The 23,002-nt window shown below is 45.4% G+C and overlaps 1 protein-coding gene across 1 annotated transcript; it reads right to left on the bottom strand.

Annotated features, from left to right (window-relative positions):
• Positions 1–20,492: 20,492 nt before the first annotated feature.
• LOC136782955 (piggyBac transposable element-derived protein 3-like) lies at positions 20,493–22,106 on the bottom strand. The gene is made up of 2 exons (XM_066742735.1): positions 21,950–22,106; positions 20,493–21,847 (listed from the first exon to the last, which is right to left on the bottom strand). The coding sequence occupies exons 1-2, from the start codon at positions 22,104–22,106 to the stop codon at positions 20,493–20,495; spliced, it is 1,512 nt and encodes a 503-aa protein (XP_066598832.1).
• Between the last annotated feature and the right edge of the window lie 896 nt (positions 22,107–23,002).

The raw sequence follows: 23,002 nt of genomic DNA, 5'->3' as shown, positions 1-23,002 counted from the left end.
AGCCATGAGAGCCGCGCAAACGTATACGGCCCCACCTCCCCCAGATAGGACGTTATATCCCGAGCTTGCTTGTCCGCCTAACGCGCGTACTACCCGTGCCCCCCGACGAACCACCGCCATGGTAAGTGAGCTGACCGAGATCAGTACGGAGGAGGTTCGCCTCGAGAGAGAAACCGTGGAGGAGGTGAATTTAGTCAGGACATCGGCGGAACGTCTCGACTCGGGAACCTCCACACCCGAAAGACGGCCCCTGAAATGCTGGAATTGTCAACAGACCGGGCACTCATGGAGAAATAGCCCATCGACCAACAGAAGAATATTCTGTTATCGATGTGGTAAAAACGGGGTAGTCAGCGCTCATTGCTCGTGTAGGTCGGGAAACGCGACCGCAGGCCATTGACCATGCCCATGGCCGATCGTACGGAAAAGGATAGTCCAGTAGAAACCCCACCCCCCGATTTGCTTTTTAAAATAAAACAGCAGGATTTGTTACTGTATCTGGCCGCCTTTGTAGGAGACATTCCTTTGCCAGTCTTAGTCGACAGTGGAGCAACGAGCATCTTCCTCGGCGAAAAAGGGATAGAAATGTTATCCGAACTAGACTTGTCTATCTCAGCCGGACCCAAAAGTGTTGTGACGACAGCCGACGGAAAAGAAGCAGAATTAAGTGGAGAGGTCGCACTCCCCATGACATTGGGCGTGATCAGTCGGGAAATCCGAGCTAGAATTTTTCCCCCGCTAGCGGTCCCCTGTATCTTAGGGCTAGATGCGCTCCGTGCTTTCGGAATCGTTGTCGATTTTTCAAGTCATTGTTGGTGGTTTAAGTCCCAACCTGACAGGATTTTCCCCTTTGAGGGTGAGGAAGCGGAGATCCCCGAGTCCCCACTGGTCGAGCCTTGGGAGGAGAGAATACGGGTGTTACTTGTACTCGAGAACGATAGCGAGATTCCCCTCCAAGAGGAGAGGGAGGTGATTTCTGGGAACGATCCCCGTATTCAGGGCGAAACAGTCTTTCTTACCGAAGTAGCAGGCGAAATACGACTTCCTGGCATCGGTGGAAGATACTCGGAGGTGTGTCTGGGACTTAGCGAACTAAATTCGGATGAGGAACGGATCCTAGAAGCGTTTTTGGAAGCGGAACGGCCGCGATTGTTAGCTGCCCCGGGTGTTACTGACCTCGCCACCCATCGAATAGACGTAGGCGAAGCCACCGCGATTAAACAACGATATTACCCGGTTTCGCCGATTGTCCAGCAGGCTATTTATAAGGAGGTAGACCGATTATTGGCAGAAGGAATTATTGAGCCCTCGAATAGTGAGTGATCATCACCAATCGTTATGGTCCGTAAAGCCGACAAATCTTATCGTTTTTGCTTAGATTTCAGACGGGTTAATGCAGTCTCAAAAAAGGACGCGTATCCACTACCGTACATGCAAAGCAATCTGGAAAAGTTACGAGCGGCTCGTAACATCTCCGCGATTGATCTTAGCCAGGCTTATTTCCAAATTCCTATGGAGAGGGCCAGTCGCGAAGTTATGGCTTTTACCGTCCCAGGCCGCGGACTATTCCATTTCCTTCGCATGCCATTCGGACTTACAGGTGCCCCCGCTACATTCCAACGTTTGCTAGATAAACTGATCGGCCCCGAATTAGAGCCTCACGCTTTCGCCTACTTGGACAATATTATTGTCATAACCGAGAATTTTCCAGATCATTTACAATGGTTAACGTTGGTTTTAGATCGAGTCGCAGGGGCAGGCTTACGCATAAATCCAGATAAGAGCGAGTTCTGCAAGTCGCAAGTACGATACTTGGGTTTCCTCGTGGACCGGCACGGTCTTAGAATGGATCCAGAGAAAATTTCCCCTATTTTAGACTATCCTCCTCCGAAAAATCTAAAACAGGTTAGAAGGTTCTTGGGCATGACATCCTGGTATAGAAGGTTTATTCCGAACTTCGCCACTAAAAGCGAGCCGATCAATCGACTCCTTAGGAAAAATCAGCCCTGGAGGTGGGAAATAGAGCAGGAGGAAGCTTTTCGTGATTTGTGCCACCATCTCACTGTCGCTCCTACGTTAGCGTGTCCCAACTTTGAGATTCCATTCACCCTACAGACGGACGCCAGTACCATCGGGTTGGGCTCGGTATTAACCCAAGCTACAGAGGGTCAGGAGCAGGTAATCGCGTACGCGAGTCGTTCCCTGAATGATGCGGAGCGAAACTACACCACGACGGAACTAGAATGCCTAGCGGTCATCTGGTCCATAAAGAAGTTCCGAGCATATTTGGAAGGCACACACTTTACCGTGGTTACGGATCATAGCAGCCTACGCTGGTTGCACAACGTCAAAAATCCAACGGGACGTTTGGCGCGTTGGGCGCTGGAATTACTGGAATATGATTTTAACATAATCCACCGTAAAGGAGCGCTCCATCACGTACCAGACGCCTTGTCGCGAATGTACGAAGAAGAGGGGGAGACGTTAGTTAAGGGAATCCCCCAAAATACAGGGGTCGATTACCTCCTAACCGCCACCGACGTTCGAAAGGTAATGGACGAATGTGACTTCGCTGACTCAAATGACGACTGGTACACCCGGAAGTGTACCGCCGTGGCCAAGGAACCTCAGAAATATCGGGACTGGAAGTTGCGACAGGGTCGACTTTTCGTGCGTCGTCCATCTAGGGACTGTGAACCCGATTTAACCGATCTCGACGCGTGGAAGTTGGTCGTACCGTTGCGATGGCAAGAACGGGTGCTTCGAGAATGTCATGGCGAGCCTCAAGCGGGACACTTGGGTATAGACAAAACGTATCGCCGTATGGGCACGCAGTATTTCTGGCCGCGGATGTACAAAGACGTACATAATTACGTCACCAGATGTGATGTATGCCAGAGAACGAAAGTCGAGGCGAAGGCGCCGGCGGGAATGATGGGACGCAGAGTGGTGGAAAAACCGTGGGACTACGTAGCCGCCGACATAATGGGACAGTTCCCACCGAGTAAACAAGGATTCGCATATATCATCGTGTTTCAAGATTACTTCACCAAATGGGTGGAATTACGCGCCCTGCGACGAGCCACGGGGCCCAAGATCAGTGAGTCTTTCCAAGAACTAGTGCTTACACGGTGGGGGACCCCGAGTGTCCTACTCACTGATAATGGCACCGAATTTATTAATCGCGTAATCACCGAGCTCTGTAGGGATTTCCACATATATCACGCGACAACGCCGCCATACCATCCCCAAGCCAACCCGGTCGAAAGAGTGAATCGGGTGGTGAAGACAATGATTGTGGCGTTTCTGAGTGAGAATCACAGGGAGTGGGATTCACATCTCGCCGATTTTCGATTCGCGTTTAATACCGCCCGACATACGACGTTAGGTTTCAGTCCGGCCTTCCTCAACCTCGGGCGCGAGTTATCCCCGATTGAGTGTTTCCGAAAACACCAGGGCGTTGATATCCCCTTAGAGCAAGACGAAGATTGGAGTAAACGAATGTCAAGGCTACAAGCTGTATAGGAATGAGTAGTTAAGAAACTAGATCAAGCGTATAATAAGCAGTCCCAACATTATAATATGGGTCGACGCGATGTCAACTTCCGGGAGGGGGATCTCGTTTTGTCTCGAGCCCATTGCCTATCGTCCGGTGTTAAGAATTTTTCCGCAAAGCTCGTACCAAAGTATCAGGGGCCCTACCGGGTACATACAGTCATCTCCCCGGTAATCTATGAGTTGGAGGATATCGCTTCAAATAAACGTTTTAAATCTCACTTAACTTACCTGAAAGCCTACTTTCCAGCTAACCTATCCCCGAATCCAAGGACCCGGGAGAAGACCTAGACCGAGCTAACGGTGATAATCCCCGTATCGGGCGGAAGAAACACGAATCCCCAGCTCCTACTGGGACAGCGTCTCCTTTAGAAGGGCATATTATTGTGATTTACTCCGGACGAAGATAAAACAAAGGATCACCGATAACGGCCAAAATGTTTAAGGGCAACCACTTCGGAATACCGCCCGACGACACACCGGACGTTCCACTACGTCGACCGAAAACCCGGGCCAAGGCAACCACCCCGAAAGAAATTAAAGACTTCGAGGTGATAGATCTCGCAACTGAGGTAAGCGAGACGGAGACAATCCACCCCGAAGTCGTAGGCAGCAGTGACGACGAGGTAGATTTTGAAGGTGAACCTCCAGACCCTGAGGGTACGGACCCGAGCAGACCCTTGTGGCCGTTCTTAGGGAAGATCGATAAGTGGTGTAAAAGGTACCCCAGTCTGCGAGAACGAGTCACTGACAGCTTGAACCGGCTGTTGAGAGAGAACACCGACCCAGTACGGGAATCTTCTCCCTTGGTCTCCGTACAAGTGGGACAGGTGGACCAGGCCACGCAAACCGACTCAGTTAGAGTTAAAACGGAGGAAGGCGGTTTCCGCAGTAAGGGAGTCCAAACGGAGGAAGAAGCGAAGGGACTGTCCCACGTCCCCATGGAGGACGTCAGCATACAAGCCAATCTGCCGACTCCCGTTATGGCAAGCCACTATGGGGAAGGAGCCGTCCAGGCGCTGGGCGAAGATGAGTTACGGCAGGGGGAGAGACAGGAGGACCTGCTGCTGGCTACCCCAGGACCTTCGAGCCTCAGTACCAATCCTGGGCAGTACAGAGATAGCGAGGACGCCCCATCCACCTCCTCGGCCCGACCGGGTGGAATACCGACTGGAAATCCAAGACCATCTGGCACCGATCCACCTGCGCTGATTACCGTCACTCGGCGAAATTTGCCTGACGGAGCTCAATGTTATAAAAGCGCACGCCAGTACACTCGGCGAGAGGGAAAGCCTAAATTGGTAGAACGTAGGATTCACTACTACCAGGTGGAGGGAGAGAATGGTTTGCCCCCCGTCCGTCGAGTAACCAGGGGAAGGCCCCGCTGTTTTCTGTGCCTGGCCCGGGGCCATACATTTTTAAACTGCCCCAGAGCAGCCAACGCTAGAACATAAGAAACCTTGTAATATAAAGATCCCCGCATCGGGTGCAAACTGTGTTATTAGTATTAGCTTCCCCACACCCAGGTGGGCGACTTAGTAATGTAAGAAGATTAATTATATGTAACCAAATAAATGATCCCCAACTCGGGCCGAATTCATTTGTTTATTTATTAGTTGTTAAGTACCCCCACCTGGGGTAGAATTCATGTAGACGGAGTATAAGGACCTCCCCTACCGAGGGAAGCTGGTTCTGGAGTCCTCGCCATGAGGGAATTAAGTCCCCTAGTAAGGGAGAGAGAATAGGTCTTAGTCTTAAGGGTCCCCAACTTAGGAGAAACTAATGTAATAGAAGATTGAGAACCTCCCCTATCGAGGGAAGCCCGGTCTCGAAGGAGGAGAGATAGGTCCCCTGCGGAGGGAGAAGATCTAGAACCCTATACTGATGTTGACCTGTTGAAGCACCAACGTGCACCCGAATTCGTGATATATCAAGGGTGTAATGAGGTACCCTTGGGGAAGGAAGGGGGAGTTGTGACGCGGTTTTTAGGGCCTCCCGTCCCAAAGAATTGTTTTGGGGCTGAGTGAGATAATTCAGTAGGAAGAATGGAGCCTAATGTATAGCGGCGACTCTTCTTTCCTTCACTGACGCGGTTGCTAGACAACATTTAAGATTGTGTTGAAGCAGCACCTCGAGTGCCTGAAAATACTATTGTATAGACTGAAAGAATGCGTGAGGAATGAAAATATGTTTGGCATTAGACGGGTTGCAGATCGGGGAGCGGAAAGGGAAAAGAGGAGAGCAGTTAGTAGGGGATGGGAGGTTAATAAGGAATTGGTCTCGTCTGGTCCAGCGGGCGCAAGAAGGAGAGGGACAACATGGAAACGAGGACTCTGATACCCACTCCGAGTCGAAAGCTCCGATGGAAAGGACCCAAGGAGAATCGCTAACTGTACGGCTCCTCCTGAAAACATTGGACTCGTAGGATAGAGACCGCCCCGCGACTCGAATCGGCTATAATGGAGAAGCTATAACGGCCAGCCAATAATTGGGCCGCGGGGAAAAGGAGCCGCGAATCATTACGCGACGAATAGTCCCGACCGGAGGAGAAGTAGGCGCGGAGTCAGGGAGGGGGCGAAGTTAATGAAAAATGAGGGGGAAACCCGAATAAACGGAGCTAAGGTAGCTCTTTTCCATTTTTGGCCACCGAGAGAGTTGGATGTGGTCCGAAGGAGATGGATCGTCCAGGCGTGGAGACGGAAGATGCGGTAAGGAATAAAGATATCGGGAGACACTAGAAGAGCAGCAGGATCCCTCGAAATATGCGCGGAAGAGCCTACGGTACGGGAAGTCAGGAGCCGGTGAGGAGCTATGGTGGAGAAGCTGACCTGGTGGACCTCATCGAGCCGATTTCGAGCACAGGTTAGAGAGTGTAGTTTCGAGGGGACTCCGCGTGGCGAGATTAGCTGGCTGGATTGACCCAGGAAGGGGGAGGTGTCCCGGTCTACCTTCGGGTCGGTGCTCCCCGGAATTTCCTTACGAGTTTTCCCCAGGAGTGGTATACCCGGTGAGTGAAGGTCTCTCCCGGGTGGCCTCCCGGGTGTTGAGTAGCGGATTCCGGGCGATGGTGAGAGGGGGTGAAGTCTCCTCGTCACCTGGCCGTCGACGGGGACCGAGACACCACTCCCCAGGTATCCGCCAGCCGAAAGGCAGGGAGAAGAGTGATTTTCCCGTGGGATGGGATCGGGTCCGGGATATTTAATTGAGCGGGTAGAAGACCGTCGGTTGGTCGGTAGAGTGATCCACGGGCCGGATAACTGGACCTCTAACCGGGATGCGACATCCGATCGGATCGGAGGAGAGGGGTCGGTGCGTCGGCGCTGCCACCGGTTGGGGTTGGTCGGGCATCGGCTGACCTTGTCGCGAACCCCCTTCCGAGTGTCGTCTTCTGGTGGGGCCCCTCTGAATAGCGCGATCAGAGTGGGAGTACCTAGGGTCTCCCCCGGGGTCCGAGGTATCCTGGCCCGTCAGGTAAGCCTTCCTCGGGACTTGGCAAGAGTATTGGAATTGGGACGGTTCATTCCCCGAGATCGGGAGATTCTCGCCATGCGGAGGAACGGGTGACATGGGCCCATCCTGGAGATCCCCGGCTCTTGCGATCTGCGAACCCTGGAATGACTGTGTACGTGGATGAATGAATAATGGGATGCCTGTACTGTGTTTAGAAGATTTAATCCAGGGGAGAAGATGATTAATAAATTGTTTGTCCTGCCCCCGTAAACGCCTTGGACCTCGTTCTGAATGACCTCTTATTTATCTCGTCTTCCTAACCCTGCCCCACTACCAGTAAACTGCTCTGACTAGCCGGAGTGTGAATTGCAAATATGGGTGAATTTGGGGTGGTAGTGGTCACAAGATCTGACCTGGCGCCCAACACTTTTCATTTGGATCGGTAAGCAGGAAGATAATATTCCCCATACCGGGACAGTCGAGAACCACCGGAATCCACCTATATTTTTCTTTTATATAGCGGTGACGCTGACCGGCAGAAAAGAATCATCGTTATAACTTATACATTAGGTTTGGCCGCCTAATTTTTCAAACCGATTTATTTCCGTGAATGATCCACTGTCATGATTTAAGTAAAGCTTTCCTTCAACTAGTTTGGCACAAGCTTTCATTTAAGACCTTGAATATTAAAAACGGTTCATGCAATCCAGAGATCTCATACTGAGTTAGCTATACATATATCGAAAATTGAGAATCTTATCCAGCCAGAGTGTATGTCTCGGGCTGATGTTGGCTGCTTAACGTAGATTTAGTGACGTCAGTAGACGTAATCGTAAATATAGTTGCACACAATCGTAAACAGTGTGTCTGTGTGTATCTCCTAGATATATGTTTTACTTCGTTTATTACGGTAAATCAGGTTAAGCTGCAAGATTGACAATATTAACCTTAAAACAATTTGATCCTAATTATGAAATAAATAAATGAAAAAACATGATTAGGCTGTTCTTATTTAAATTTGATGAGGTTATACTCATTAAAAGGATTTTTAATTACATAAAGGAATCAACAGATTAGATAAGTATAACAATGAATTTTATGATATAAAATGTAATATATTTTCTGGTACTTTGTGTGATTTTATTGCAGATTAAATAGTGATGTGTTTATTATCTGACTGCTAAGGGTCGAGCTGTGTGGAGTGAAAGATTAAAATATAATATACACCGTGTCTCTTGATTGCTGAGGATGAAACTACGTGGATTGAGTTGCTGAGGATAGAGCTGACTGGATGATGTAAGATTAATATTTATATATTTTTAACACTGCCAAGAAGAAGTATACTGTGTAACGAAGTTCCCCGTTACGTATACGAGATACCGAATAAAGAACATAAAAGCTACCGAACAGTGGATATTATTAATCCCTACGTTACCGACTCGTGAGATAGGCTCACGAGTGGATTATAGCTAACGTCAAGGATAGACCCCGTTGACAGGCAGAGGCCCGGATGAAAAGACCGGCGCTCCAGTAAACGATGTCCAGGTTGTCCTGAGAAGTAAGGCAGGGCCATGCCAAACAACCCAGGCAACCTGAGATAAGGAGAAGCGGCCTCGGGGAGTCCTAAAACAATGACAGTGTCTATAAGTCCCCACGAGGAGGGGAAATAGAACATCGAGTCTGGCTTGAACGCTGGTTACGCGCGTCAAGCAGGCTGCGCGAATGTCGTGCGCAGACTGCCATAGCAGGCAGTCGGAACGCGACCATGGGACTGTGCTGATGTGTCCGTGCGTGCTGGTGAGCGCGTGACGCGGCACTCAGACATCCATGGGTCGGTTCGCGTACGTGAGGCGTGTGCTATAGGCCAGCCTGCACGTACGTCACGACTGGATACCGGCCAATGCATAGTGGGTTGTGCAGGGGCGTAGTTAGCCCGTTGGAATGTGTCCCGGTGCCCTCCGTAATCCCATAGGCTTGCGCTATGGCTGGACGGGCCGTGAACATTGCCTCCGTGGTGGTCCGCTCCTGGCAAAACGCTATGCTTTGGCAATTGATACCGCATGTTCCCGCACTCCTCACCACCACCTGTGTGTGGGTGGTGAGGGAGAAATGTATGCCCCTCAGCAGGCAGGTCTGCGAGGCTCGGACTTCCGTAAGGAACCCTCCCCTCTCTCCACGACCTAGCATACTGAGCGACCCTGGCTACCGCTACCGTCCATATGCATGGCCGCAGGGCCGTATAAGATGCATAGAGAATGGGGTCGAAGGACCCAATTGATAACGTAGGGTTGTTGGCCACCCAACTGACCAACTGGCGCCCTGATACCGATAGAAAAGGACGGGCGAAGGTAATGGGAAAACCCGTAGTGTGAGTGGCCCCTCGCACTGACGAGAATAACGTTACAAATGGCGCCCAACGTGGTTTCTTATAATAGATTAATTATTCGGCGAACGAATAATCCACAAGTCCGAGAAGTTACCGGAAGTGTTGGAGTTTTCAGGGAATAGGTGGCCCACTATTTTCTGGAGGCTCGGAAACGCTGAAAAAGCATGAAAAGATCATCTGGTTGTAAAAGGGATCAAATTCTGTTAAGAATTGATAGCCTGATCGAATTGACGTGTTCACGTAGAATTCGAGCAACCCATGCTAAGCTAACGGAAAATTGGATGAGAACCACGGGCGCAAATATAATTTAATATTATATTCGCCCGTGTTAAAATCTAACGCTACCGAAAAGGCTACTTGACTGGGCAAGTGACAGCTGAGCGCTTGTTTGTAAACAAGTCGACCGGCTGAGCTGAGCCATGCTGCCTGGCGGAGCCCGACCGGCTAACTGTCAGAGCAGTTCAATTAGCTAGCTATCGAGATGTTGCCAAACATAATTACCGAATTAAGCGCAGAATCGGAAATTTGGCAACGGATGATAACGCCTCGCTAACGTTCCGCGAGCCGGCAAGTCGCCTCACACCTCATCCTACCCTGGATCCCTACAGAACTATTGTTCTCTCCGTCTCGCTCTCTCAGCCTTCCTCGCTCTCTCTCTCTCTCTCGCCAAAATAATGGCTTCCTTGAACGCCTCGCCCTCGACCACGACTGCCGGCGGAACCGCCGACGCTCCCGTCGCGCCTGTGCCTATGGCACAGGACTCCTATGACGAGGATGCCCTCCTGGCATCCCCGTCTCCTGCGGGCCCTGTAGAGGGTCCCGCATCCGATCCCGTTCCCGTTCCCGTGGCGCAGGTTGTCCGTCAAACGCCAACCTGCGTTACTGTTATCGAGGTGGGCGGTAGCCCACCTGTTCTCGAGGGGGTATCGAAACACCCTGTAGAGTCTGGGCATGAGGAGCTGGGTACGCAGGTACTCAGCGAATTAATGCAGCGACACTGCAGGATGCGTTCGGTAACCCCGACGCCTATGGGGGGGAGCAATCAGGGTCTTCCTAGACGTAGTCTAGTGGAGTTGCTGGCTGCTCTCTTCCGAGCGGACCTGGACCTCTACCACGAAGTCGTGGCAGCGGTCGAGGTGGCCGAGGCACCTGTGCTGAGCACCCCTGTCCGTAAGCTCTCCCGAAAGGAGCGCAAGCGGGTCAGGGAGGTCCAGCGGGAGGCAGCGGTAGCTGCTCCGGAGACGAAGCGGCCGTCATACGCAGCTATGGCGTCCGTCAAGCCTCCGAAAGGAGTCAAGCAACCGTTGCCGCCTAAGGTGACTCCGGCACCACCGGTGAAGAAGGCGAAGCCTTCCGATCCTGTGGCCACGCGCGCTACCGGCAATTTCGGCATACGTGTATGCTGGAATTGCAAGGGTAAGGGCCATCGGTTTTCCGAATGCCCTACACCAATTACAGATGCTTTCTGTAAGGGGTGTGGGCGCACCGGGAAAACGTTGCGCACCTGCCCTGCCTGTGGGCCGCATTGGCAGACAATCGGTCCATACGTGGCGAATGCGGGTACGAACGTACCACGTAAGGTGATAGCGGCAAAACGCAGATCCGAGCGTGGGAAAGTACACGCCCAACCACGGCTTTCCGAGGCGACTCCGAAGGCAGTTCCCCAGGTGGTAACCCCACCGAAGGAAAAACCTTCGAAGCCGCTAAAGACGAAAGCGGCTCGTAAGGAGGTTTGTATGGATAGGGTTTCACAGCTAGTCGAGCCCTAGAAATACTCCTCCTGCAAGTTACCGAATGTTACCGGTACGAGAAATCGTACGATCCCGCACGCTACCGTACACCTCGGTGAATTTCCCATCAATTTCCATCCTATTTTCCTTCCTTTTCATTCCTTTCCTATCCATCCAAAACAAAAACAGAAATTGATGAGCTTGAGCCAGTAAAGGCCAATGTTTTCAGGACGAGGTGAGACAGAGACCACACGTGGACCCTCTGTCGAGAAATGTTACCGGTACTGCCATCTAGCGGTAATCGACGGCAAGACGAATCAATAATTCGTCGAAGTGCTGCCGTCGGTCGTGATTGATGGTACTGGAGGTCGATGAACTCGATCCTAGTGCTGCCATCTAGCGGCCCGTAGATGAAGCAGAGCTATCGAGCGCCTAGATCGAAATTCGATTAATCGAAGGGCGATTGTTATCGAGCAGAAGCGATAAGTGAGAATACGAGAATCACTTAGATCGTCTGCGCATGTCCAAAGCTCGGGTGGGGGTAACCTATCCGACGGACGGCTAACGGGGCAAAACAGAACTTTGCCGGATCACTCCAGCGACAACCCTTGGACCAGACAGAACGAACAGCACTATTATATTGATACGTAGATGGCTGAGTCCACAGGACGGAAGAGGAGTACCGGGTCGGGCGACTCTGATGAGTTCGCAGAACCGACAGCTACCGATGCTTCCCAGGTAAACCTGGAGAAGAAGATCTCGAGTCTAGACGAGAGAATGGAAAAACTGGAAGGGTCTTTCCAGGATTTCATTTCTCAAGTCCAGCAGGCTTTTGACAAGCTGCTGAAAAATAAGACTGTTCCCGATGAAGCAGCAGTGGCAGCTGCTTCTGCTACCGAAAAGCGCGCTAGAGGCCGACCGCGAAAGACCGCGGCCGCTCTACCGGCATCGGCCAATCAGGGTCAACCTTTGTTGACAGTGACAAGGCCGAGCGATGATCTCGAATCTCAACCGACATCAGACGATGCTTCGGCTGAGATATTCCAGGGGGCCTACAGGACGAGGGGCCTGAAGGGAAAACCTGGAAAAGTTACCGGCCAAGGGGATGACTGTATGCCCCGTTGGCGTGTTCTCGCATCTCTCCAGAGATCAAACTTGACCTTTGCGGGCGATGGAACGGAGGCGGTTGAGAGTTTTATTTCTCGAACCGATGCCGTCCTGAACCTTCTCAGGGTAAGAGATTCCGACATTGTTGACGTCTTTCCCCACATCCTAACAGGTGTGGCGAGGATGTGGTTTGAGGATAATGAATTCTCAACCTGGTCTGATATTAAGTCCGCCTTAAGGTCGTATTTCAGATCACAAACATGGGAGGAAGAACTGGAGACTGAGCTTCTAACAAGAACTCAGGGTGCTAACGACTCTGTGCGAGCCTATTTGCAGACTATACAGTGGTATATTCGGAAAATAGGCAGAGAAAGATCGGATTGGAGCCGAATCGCTATCGCGCACAAGAATATGCTACCGGTGTATAGAAGAGGTATCGCTATACACAAAAATATGACGTATCGAGAATTTGAGCGTTTGGCGCTCAATTTCGAAGCCGCTTATAGGCCGTCATTAAAATACCGTCCACCTGCCGCGCCTGAGGAAAGTTTAGTTCCTGAGTTGGCGTATACCGGCAGTCATGGAAGGTCCCGAGAGTCTAGGCGACACGGTGTGCGTGCCCTAGAAGTGGATAAAACATCCAGCTCTGATACCGACGAATCAACAACGGAAGATTCGAATGATAACGAAGAGCATTTGAAAGCCTTTAAATCAACAAGGAACCGACAAGGAACCAGTTCCAAGTCGAAACCTTCGTTAGATAAGGCAGCTGGCAACAATAACAGCCGGCAGGGCTCAAAACGTAAACAACCGGGCCCGAGCGCTACCTGCTTTAATTGCGGGAAAGCTGGACACGGTTGGAGTGCGTGTAAAGAGCAGAGAACAATGTTCTGTTACCGATGTGGCAGCAAAGGGGTTTCTACGGCGGAGTGCCCTAAATGCTGTTCAAAAAACGCCAAGAGGAGTTAGTAAAATTTCCCGAGAATGTTACGACACTCCAAGAGCGGAAAAACATGATACCGAAAATCTTGGGTGAAAACCAAGATAATATATTCCCGGATAATTATGTCGAAGAATATTCAGTACAGCAATGTGTGAATATTAACCATAATTATCGCTCCCGCGACTTCTCAGACCAACATGTTATGTTGGAGACGGAGAATGTAAACAAACACTCAGAGGACACAAGCGCTCGAGTGGTTGCTACCGAAAATTCGAACGATGATCAATCGGTCGATAAGTTACCGGTCGGTGATATTACTGATATAGTAATTACGACGTTTGGCGATAGATCTAGGAAACTAGCATTCTACACCACGATCACCGTACAAGGGGAAAAGCTGCGTGCGCTGGTGGACTCGGGAGCCTCACGCACGTTTGCAGGCAAAGTAGCCATTGAATTGTTTAATTCAATTGGTATACAAGCCAATAAGATAGAACCCTTAAGAGTTACCGTTGGCAACAATTACACATGTAAAGTAATTGAGTCCGCCAAGATCCCGATATTTCTTGAGGGGAAGACAACTATAGTTGACACACTATGGATGCCTTCCTTGTCGAGTAATTTTATTTTGGGACTTGATTTCCTACAAGATGCTCATGTTGTCGTGGACTTCTCCACGGGAGAATGGGCTTACAAGGAAAAACCTCAAAATAAACATTGGTTCTCGAATGCCGAATCACTAAACTGTGTAGTAGTGAATAACGGCTTAATGGTTCCCGATAATGATAACGCTAAGAAATTACAAGAGTTTCTAGAAATTAAACTGCCCCCCATTTCTGGAAAACCTGGAATTTCAAAGTTACCGGCAGTCATAATTGACGTGCAAGATCACGAGCCAATCAGACAGCGAGCTCATAGGTGCACGGATAAAATCCGCCAAGCTATGTGGCAAGAGGTTGACGATATGCTAACCAATGGCATTATCGAACCGTCGCAAAGTGATTGGGCGAGCCCGGTAGTCATGGCGAAGAAAGCCAATGGCAAGCTCCGCTTTTGTGTGGATCTCCGGCGCGTTAACGCGGTAACTAAAAAGGATGCGTACCCATTACCGAACATGGCTGCGATCCTAGATGAGTTACGACAGGCCAATTATTTAACAACGCTCGACTTGAGTCAAGCGTATTGGCAGGTACCGCTAGCAGAAAAGTCACGTGGTATCATGGCTTTTATTGTTCCAGGCAGAGGCTTATTTCAATTTAAGCGAATGCCTTATGGATTAACTAATGCTCCCGCAATATTCCAGCGTGCTCTGGATAAATTATTGGGTCCCGAATTTTATCCACATGTATTCGTCTATTTGGATGACATTATCATTGTCACCAAAACATTTGACGAACACTTATTATGGTTGGATAAAGTTATCGAAAAGTTAAGGCAAACTGAGCTAACGATAAATAAGGAGAAAAGTTTCTTCCGTAGAACGGAAGTAAAATATCTCGGATTTATCGTAGACAGTCAAGGTCTTCGCGTGGATTCGGCGAAAACAGAAGCCGTAATCACGTTCCCGATACCGAAGAATTTAAAGCAAATTCGTAGATTCTTGGGAATGGCATCTTGGTATAGAAGATTCATTCCAGAATTTGCGACAGTTGCTGAACCGCTAACGAAATTGACAAAGAAAAATCAGTCATGGGAATGGACAGCCAATCAGCAGTCAGCATTCGACGCGCTGAAAGGATGTTTAACAAGCGCACCAACGCTTGCCTGTCCAGATTTTTCGATCCCGTTTGCATTACAGACCGATGCTAGCAATTTTGGCTTAGGTGCTGTTTTGACACAAGTTATCGAAGGTCAAGAAAGAGTAATCGCCTACGCGAGTAGAGCGCTTACGGATCCCGAAAGAAAATATACCGTTACCGAGCAGGAATGCTTGGCAGTGGTGTGGTCGATAAGGAAGTTTCGATGTTACCTTGAGGGTTACCACTTCACTGTAATTACCGACCACAGCAGTCTCCGATGGTTGCATAATTTAAAAGATCCATCTGGAAGACTTGCTCGTTGGGCTCTCTCCTTGATGGAATACGATTTTACGATCGTACATCGTAAAGGAGCTTTAAATCATGTTCCTGATGCTTTGTCAAGAGCACCGGAAAGTTTAAATGCTTTGCTACCGTCTTACGCCGATACCAAGGATGCGTGGTATTTAAAGCGCGTAAAGGATATCGAAAGAACGCCAGAAAAATTTCTTGATTGGAAATTAGATGGAGAGTTGATGTATCATCAACGACGTTCAGATTTGGCAGATGCTGAGCTCGAAGATCTTGATGCTTGGAAACTGGTGATACCCAGGGAGTACAGGCAGAAAGTGCTCGAAGAATGCCATAAGTTACCGCAAGCCGGCCATCAAGGTATCGATCGTACATATCGACGCCTTTCGATAAATTACTTCTGGCCAGGTATGTTCAAAGATGTAACGGCTTACGTCAGTCACTGCGACGAATGTCAGCGTTGCAAGGTAGAACAACAAGCTCCCGTCGGCTTCATGGGACGTCGAATTGTTGAACAGCCGTGGACTGTAATATCGGCAGATATTATGGGCTCACTGACGCCAAGTAAACAAGGGTTCTCGTATGTGTTGGTAATCCAAGACCTATACACAAAATGGATCGAAGTAGCTCCACTTCGACGCGCTAACGGCAAAAAGATTGCAGAAGCTATCGAAAACTTGGTGATTCATAGATGGGGTACACCAAAAGTTTTAGTTACCGACAATGGTACCGAATTTGTAAATAAAGACATAACTGCTTTATTACAATTAACGAGTATGAGGCAAACCACGACACCTCCATATCATCCCCAGGCAAACCCTACCGAAAGGGTGAATAGAAGCCTGAAGATGATGATAAGGGCCTTTCTCGATTCTGATCATCGAGTGTGGGATCAGCATTTGGATGCATTTAGATTTGCATTCAATACTGCCCACCATGGTTCACTGCAAGCTACACCTGCATTTGCTAATCTGGGTAGAGAACCAGAATCGGCAAGGTCGATGCAACGTGAATTAGAAGGCGATACCGAAATCATGCAGAAACAGACAGAAAAGTGGTTGGCACGCATGAAACGCTTGGAAACACTTAGAACAGTTTTCAAGTATGCTCTCGAAGAAGCGCACGAACGACAGGCAAGACCGTATAATCTACGTCGTCGTGAAAAGCACTATGAGGTTGGCGAGTTAGTCTTAGTTCGCAACCGACAGCTCTCGAATGCCGCAAAACACATATCGGCTGCACTGAACAAACCATTCGGTGGACCGTTTATGATTGCGAAGAAGTTATCGGAGACAGTTGTAGAATTGTCTGATTTGGCAGGAAACGTCACTGGCAAAATGTCTACGGCAGACATCAAGCCATACAAGCCTGAGCTACCGCAAGAGTAAACCCAGACTGAAGTGCATCACTGCACGCTTGGGCGTGGCAGCGAAAAACGAACTCGTGTTCGGGCGCTTTCGGTTTCGGGTCGAAACCTCCGTTACGGAGGGGGGTATGTAACGAAGTTCCCCGTTACGTATACGAGATACCGAATAAAGAACATAAAAGCTACCGAACAGTGGATATTATTAATCCCTACGTTACCGACTCGTGAGATAGGCTCACGAGTGGATTATAGCTAACGTCAAGGATAGACCCCGTTGACAGGCAGAGGCCCGGATGAAAAGACCGGCGCTCCAGTAAACGATGTCCAGGTTGTCCTGAGAAGTAAGGCAGGGCCATGCCAAACAACCCAGGCAACCTGAGATAAGGAGAAGCGGCCTCGGGGAGTCCTAAAACAATGACAGTGTCTATAAGTCCCCACGAGGAGGGGAAATAGAACATCGAGTCTGGCTTGAACGCTGGTTACGCGCGTCAAGCAGGCTGCGCGAATGTCGTGCGCAGACTGCCATAGCAGGCAGTCGGAACGCGACCATGGGACTGTGCTGATGTGTCCGTGCGTGCTGGTGAGCGCGTGACGCGGCACTCAGACATCCATGGGTCGGTTCGCGTACGTGAGGCGTGTGCTATAGGCCAGCCTGCACGTACGTCACGACTGGATACCGGCCAATGCATAGTGGGTTGTGCAGGGGCGTAGTTAGCCCGTTGGAATGTGTCCCGGTGCCCTCCGTAATCCCATAGGCTTGCGCTATGGCTGGACGGGCCGTGAACATTGCCTCCGTGGTGGTCCGCTCCTGGCAAAACGCTATGCTTTGGCAATTGATACCGCATGTTCCCGCACTCCTCACCACCACCTGTGTGTGGGTGGTGAGGGAGAAATGTATGCCCCTCAGCAGGCAGGTCTGCGAGGCTCGGACTTCCGTAAGGAACCCTCCCCTCTCTCCACGACCTAGCATACTGAGCGACCCTGGCTACCGCTACCGTCCATATGCATGGCCGCAGGGCCGTATAAGATGCATAGAGAATGGGGTCGAAGGACCCAATTGATAACGTAGGGTTGTTGGCCACCCAACTGACCAACTGGCGCCCTGATACCGATAGAAAAGGACGGGCGAAGGTAATGGGAAAACCCGTAGTGTGAGTGGCCCCTCGCACTGACGAGAATAACGTTACAACTGTCAACATTTATGTGCATCGGTGATTATCCAGAGTATATATAAATTGCAAGAAGTTGATAAGGTATTTGAAAACCATATGCTAAACTTCCAAGTATTGAAATCATTAACAAAATACATATTTAACTGTTTCTTTTGTTTAAATTGATGTGGATTTCAACTGTCCGATAGGTTATCATACTGGGGGTGAATAGAGTTGACTGGATGAAGTAAGATTAATATTTACATATTTTCAACACTGTGACAAGGAGAAGTATACTTTCAACATTTATGTGCATCGGTAATTATCAAGAGTATATTAATTGCAAGAAATTGTTAAAGTATTTGAAAACCATATGCTAAACTTCCAGGTATTGAAATCATTAACAAAATGCATTTTTAGTTGTTTCTTCTCTTTAAACTGATGTGGGTTTCAACTGTCCGATAGGTTATACCTTTGTCAAGAATTAGCAGCATAAATGTGACAGTAATTGGTGTTAAAAAGAAATGTGGTATGCAAAACGATAATGTCAGCTTTAATTATATACTTGATTGTAGCTTATTCAAAGCATTGCGAATTGCTTGTCCAGTCGTGCCCCAATATCAACTCAAGTAGTTGATGAAACTAGTGAAGTCTAGCAAGGTCAGATGGTGGTAAAAGTCAAATGTTGATAAACAGAAAATGTAAATTAATTAAAACATACATTTTACTTAATTATTTTGTATATGTTGAAAGTATGTTTATTGATTATGAAGAATTTAATCAAACTTTTATTATAGTGAAACTCAAAACATTAAACAAGTAGCCGGGGCATTAATTATGAAGTTCATTTATGCAGAATGCATTACAAATATCAATAAATTCAATGTGTTGACTGTGATATTTTTTCAATATTAATATATTATTTTAATAGTTAACCGCTGCTGTTTCAAAAAATGAGAAGTGTGGAAATTTTCTTTAAATTCTGTAGAAAAATTAAAAGAATTATTTAATTTTTTAAATATTATACTCTTACAAAACGTTATGAAATCCCACAAAAAACAGACTTCGCCTGTAAAAAAAGACGGCATGTACATGAACCATCTAGCATAAATAATATCGTAAAATTATCCAATTAAAAAAAGTAGTGAAATCCAAATATTATATAGGCAAGTGTATTTTTTCACCTTAGCAAAAGTTACATTTTTGAAAATAAAAGGAACAAAAATGTTACTGGCCGGGCCCGTAATGTCCATGCACAGTGAGAAATAGAATCGTCTGTGGTTCGGCTAACTTCACTCTGTATTTTAACATAAAATTTGCTGTACTACGCTATAGCTGAATCTCTCACACGATTCAATTTCCCACTGTGCATGGACATTACGGGCCCGGCAAGTAACTTTGTTGTTCCTTTTTTTTTTCAAAAATTTAACTTTTGCTAAGGTGAAAAAATACACTTGCCTAATATTTGGATTTCACTACTTTTTTTAATTGGATAATTTTACTATATTATTTATGCTAAATGGTTTATGTACTTGCCGCCTTTATTTACAGGCGAAGTCTGTTTTTTGTGGGATTTTACATATAGGTAACACAATCTTTCACAGACTTTCTCCTTTACACAATTTTATATTTTCTCTGTATACTTCAACTTTCAGCTAGGTAAAATTATTTTTCTTTTTGGTGAACATCTTGCTTGTGACACATTCCTGGTCATCTCTATGAGAGTACTTAGAGTAATCTATATAGCTTTAGGAAAATGACAGTAATTGATACATTTGTTACAATTGTTATTTTGATACTCTATGTATTCGTCTAGAAAAATGAACTTATACTATAATTTATAACATCTAACATTGCACCTTGTGGTTGCTCTGTTAAGACTTGAGTATAAATTTTTTCTTATTATATTTTTCTCGCATTCGTTAATTCTTAGCGAGAAAAGGAAAAAGCTCGTTTTTGCTAGTTTCCAATACTTTTTCTTCTTTGGTGTCTCTTAACCCATTAACGCCCAAAACGGCAAGAATCAAAGGTTTACTTTGCGATCAGATTTAAAGTGCTAAATCTTGTTGCACATATCGCAAAATACCTTTACTTATGTTTTCGAGGTCGCTCTACAAGATGGTATAATTTAAATTATGATTTGGTTTTGTGAAAAAAAGATATAGTGACTTTTTCCTCAAAAAGTGCTAAAAATTTTGCGACAAAAATTTTAAAAGTTAAATTTTCTACTAAAATTTGATGTTCCTCTTCATTAAAAATGGGCACAAGTTGGCACAAACATTCCAAAGTTTCAAAATATCGTCCGTAGGAAATGAAAAATTCTTGATGGTCGAAGCAAAATGGCGGCAAACACGATATTTTGTTACAAAATTTCACAAGCTTTTTTCTCATCAATTACGAACTTTATTGAAAATTTTCCAAGGATAAAAATGTCTTATAATTAATTGAAGAATATTCTAAATTTTTTTCAAATTTTTTATAAACAATTTTTTAAATTTCAGTCTCGTAATATTAGGAAAAATAAAAAATTGTTTATAAAAAATTTGAAAAAAATTTAGAATATTCTTCAATTAATTATAAGGCATTTTTATCCTTGGGAAATTTTCAATAAAGTTAATAGTTTTTTAGAAAAAAATATTAATCTCGTTTACAAGCTGAAATTGGAATATTTTAGCATTTTTTAGGGTCACAAGTCATTGATATTTAGTAGGTTACTTATCTTATACCCACATTTTTCCTATTTTCAATACTCTTTCTTAATGTTTGTTAGGAAAGCATGTTTTGCAAACATATGCGTTGCATCCTTTACAGAATTTGTATGTTTTTATGGGACATGATGAGCATTTGCTCTGCTTTTCTACACGTTTGGATACATGAGTTTGTGTAATTTCTTTTTCTCGATTTGCTAAATAATGCTTAGCAATATCTAACGCAAACTCTTTTGTAGACTTTTTATTCCCGGTACTAGCAGTATTATATATAACAACCGAGTTCGTAATAGATGTCTGAATCAAACGTGTAAAAACTACCCATGTCCATTTTTTACTTCTGACGCTGGGCAATAAATTGTTACAGTGAGCATCATGAGTATCAACTCCTCCCATATATTTGTTATAAATATGAAAAGCGTGTGGAAATTGGATTTCTTTCTTTTCATGTTCTTTAGAACTATAACGCTTTATTGGAAGAGTTGGATTTACACCTGCCGCCGTAGATGCTATGGACACCGGCTTTGAATCCATTACAGTGATGTAATTTATTTGACTATTTTTGTCATTTTTAACAGCAAATGTTCCTCTCTCTGCCTTCTTACATATTTCGTTTTTAATTTTAACTCTATCATTCCTAATAGTACCTGTCGCTCGTAATCCTATATTTCGTAAGTTTAAAATCAAATCAAAACATGTGAAATAATTATCAAAATAGACATGGTAAAGATTTATCTTTCGAGGAGTTGTATTATGAAGGAAATCTTTTAGTAAATTCATTACTACTCTGCTACCTAATGCACATTTCATCAGCACATTCGTTTCTATTTGATTCTTACCACAGTACAAATCCCAACCTAAGAGATAACCATTACTAGTACACAGTCCCCACATTTTTAATCCAAATCTTATTGGTTTTCCTCTAATAAATTGTTTCAAGCTCGTTTTGGCATATGATTCTATCATCATTTCATCAATTGACATTGCAGTTTGGAAATATCCAAATTGAAGAATGTTTTTTTGGAATAAGTTTATCAAAGAACGTACTCGCCATCCTTTATCATTTGGATTATTGTCTGATGCTTTAGAATATTTTATATGAGCTTTTATACTTTCGAATCGATTACGAGACATTATTGACGAAACGACGTTAGCAGACAAAAAGGGATCAGTTGACCAATAGTCGCGTTGTGATTTTCTTTTGTTAAAGCATGAAAAAATTAAAATTCCTATAAATATATCTAAATCAGATCCAGAAAGTTCAAAATTATTTTCCTTTGTTGCTGCACTATTATAATTTTTGATTTCATCAGAAAAAAAGGATTCGAATAATTGAACTGGTGTACTTTGCACAATCATTTTTTTCTGGCTGTCAGATAACAGTGTCTCATTTTCAATTTGATCTTTACAATTTTTTTCACCGTCAACCCAGTTATACTCATGTTCTGCTTCTAATTTAGTTAAATTTGCAGAATAACCCTAGTATACTTTTTTATATGACGTACAAGGAAAATCATTATAATTTTCATCGTCTGAACCAGAATCATTATCGCCAGAATAATTAGGATCGGGAATCAAAATTATTTGACTAGATTCTTCATGTGAACTATCATCATCAGATTCAATTTCAGACATTCGAACTTGTCGTTTTCTCTTCGACATTTTTCAATTATCAAATATTTAAGAATATAAAAACTTTAGATAAAGACTATATAAAACGTTACATGTAATGTAAGAAAAATAATTGATATAAAAAAAGAAATATAATAAAGAATGAAGAAAAACTTGTAGTAGACCGTTGATGATAGATTTCACTTCAATCAAAAAAAGTAAGCGCTAAAAATGTATTGCATACCGTCAGTGAATCTTTTTAAAGCTTTAAGTATTGTGCAGCTCTTATAAGAGAAGTCTGTTCACCTTATTAATATGAAATTCATTTTTTCTAAAAAACTATTAACTTTATTGAAAATTTCCCAAGGATAAAAATGTCTTATAATTAACTGAAGAATATTCTACATTTTTTTCAAATTTTTTATAAACAATTTTTTATTTTTCCTAATATTACGAGACTGAAATTTAAAAAATTGTTTATAAAAAATTTGAAAAAATTTTAGAATATTCTTCAGTTAATTCTAAGACATTTTTATCCTTGGGAAATTTTCAATAAAGTTCGTAATTGATGAGAAAAAAGCTTGTGAAATTTTGTAACAAAAAATCGTGTTTGCCGCCATTTTGCTTCAACCATCAAGAATTTTTCATTTCCTACGGACGATATTTTGAAACTTTGGAATGTTTGTGCCAACTTGTGCCCATTTTTAATGAAGAGGAACATTAAATTTTAGTAGAAAATTTAACTTTTAAAATTTTTGTCGCAAAAATTTTTAGCACTTTTTGAGGAAAACGTCACTATATCTTTTTTTCACGCAACCAAATCATAATTTAAATTATACCATCTTGTAGAGCGACCTCGAAAACATAAGTAACGGTATTTTGCGATATGTGCAACATGATTTAGCACTTTAAATCTGATCGCAAAGTAAACCTTTGATTCTTGCCGT

The sequence above is a fragment of the Prorops nasuta genome, unplaced genomic scaffold (genome assembly GCF_024137725.1).
Source record: "Prorops nasuta isolate Cenicafe-Biocafe unplaced genomic scaffold, Cenicafe_Pnas_1.2 PNAS00031, whole genome shotgun sequence".
Classification (NCBI taxonomy): Eukaryota; Metazoa; Arthropoda; class Insecta; order Hymenoptera; family Bethylidae; genus Prorops; species Prorops nasuta.
The sequence above is the reverse complement of the archived record's forward strand: the minus strand, read 5'-3'. Positions and strand labels throughout refer to the sequence as shown.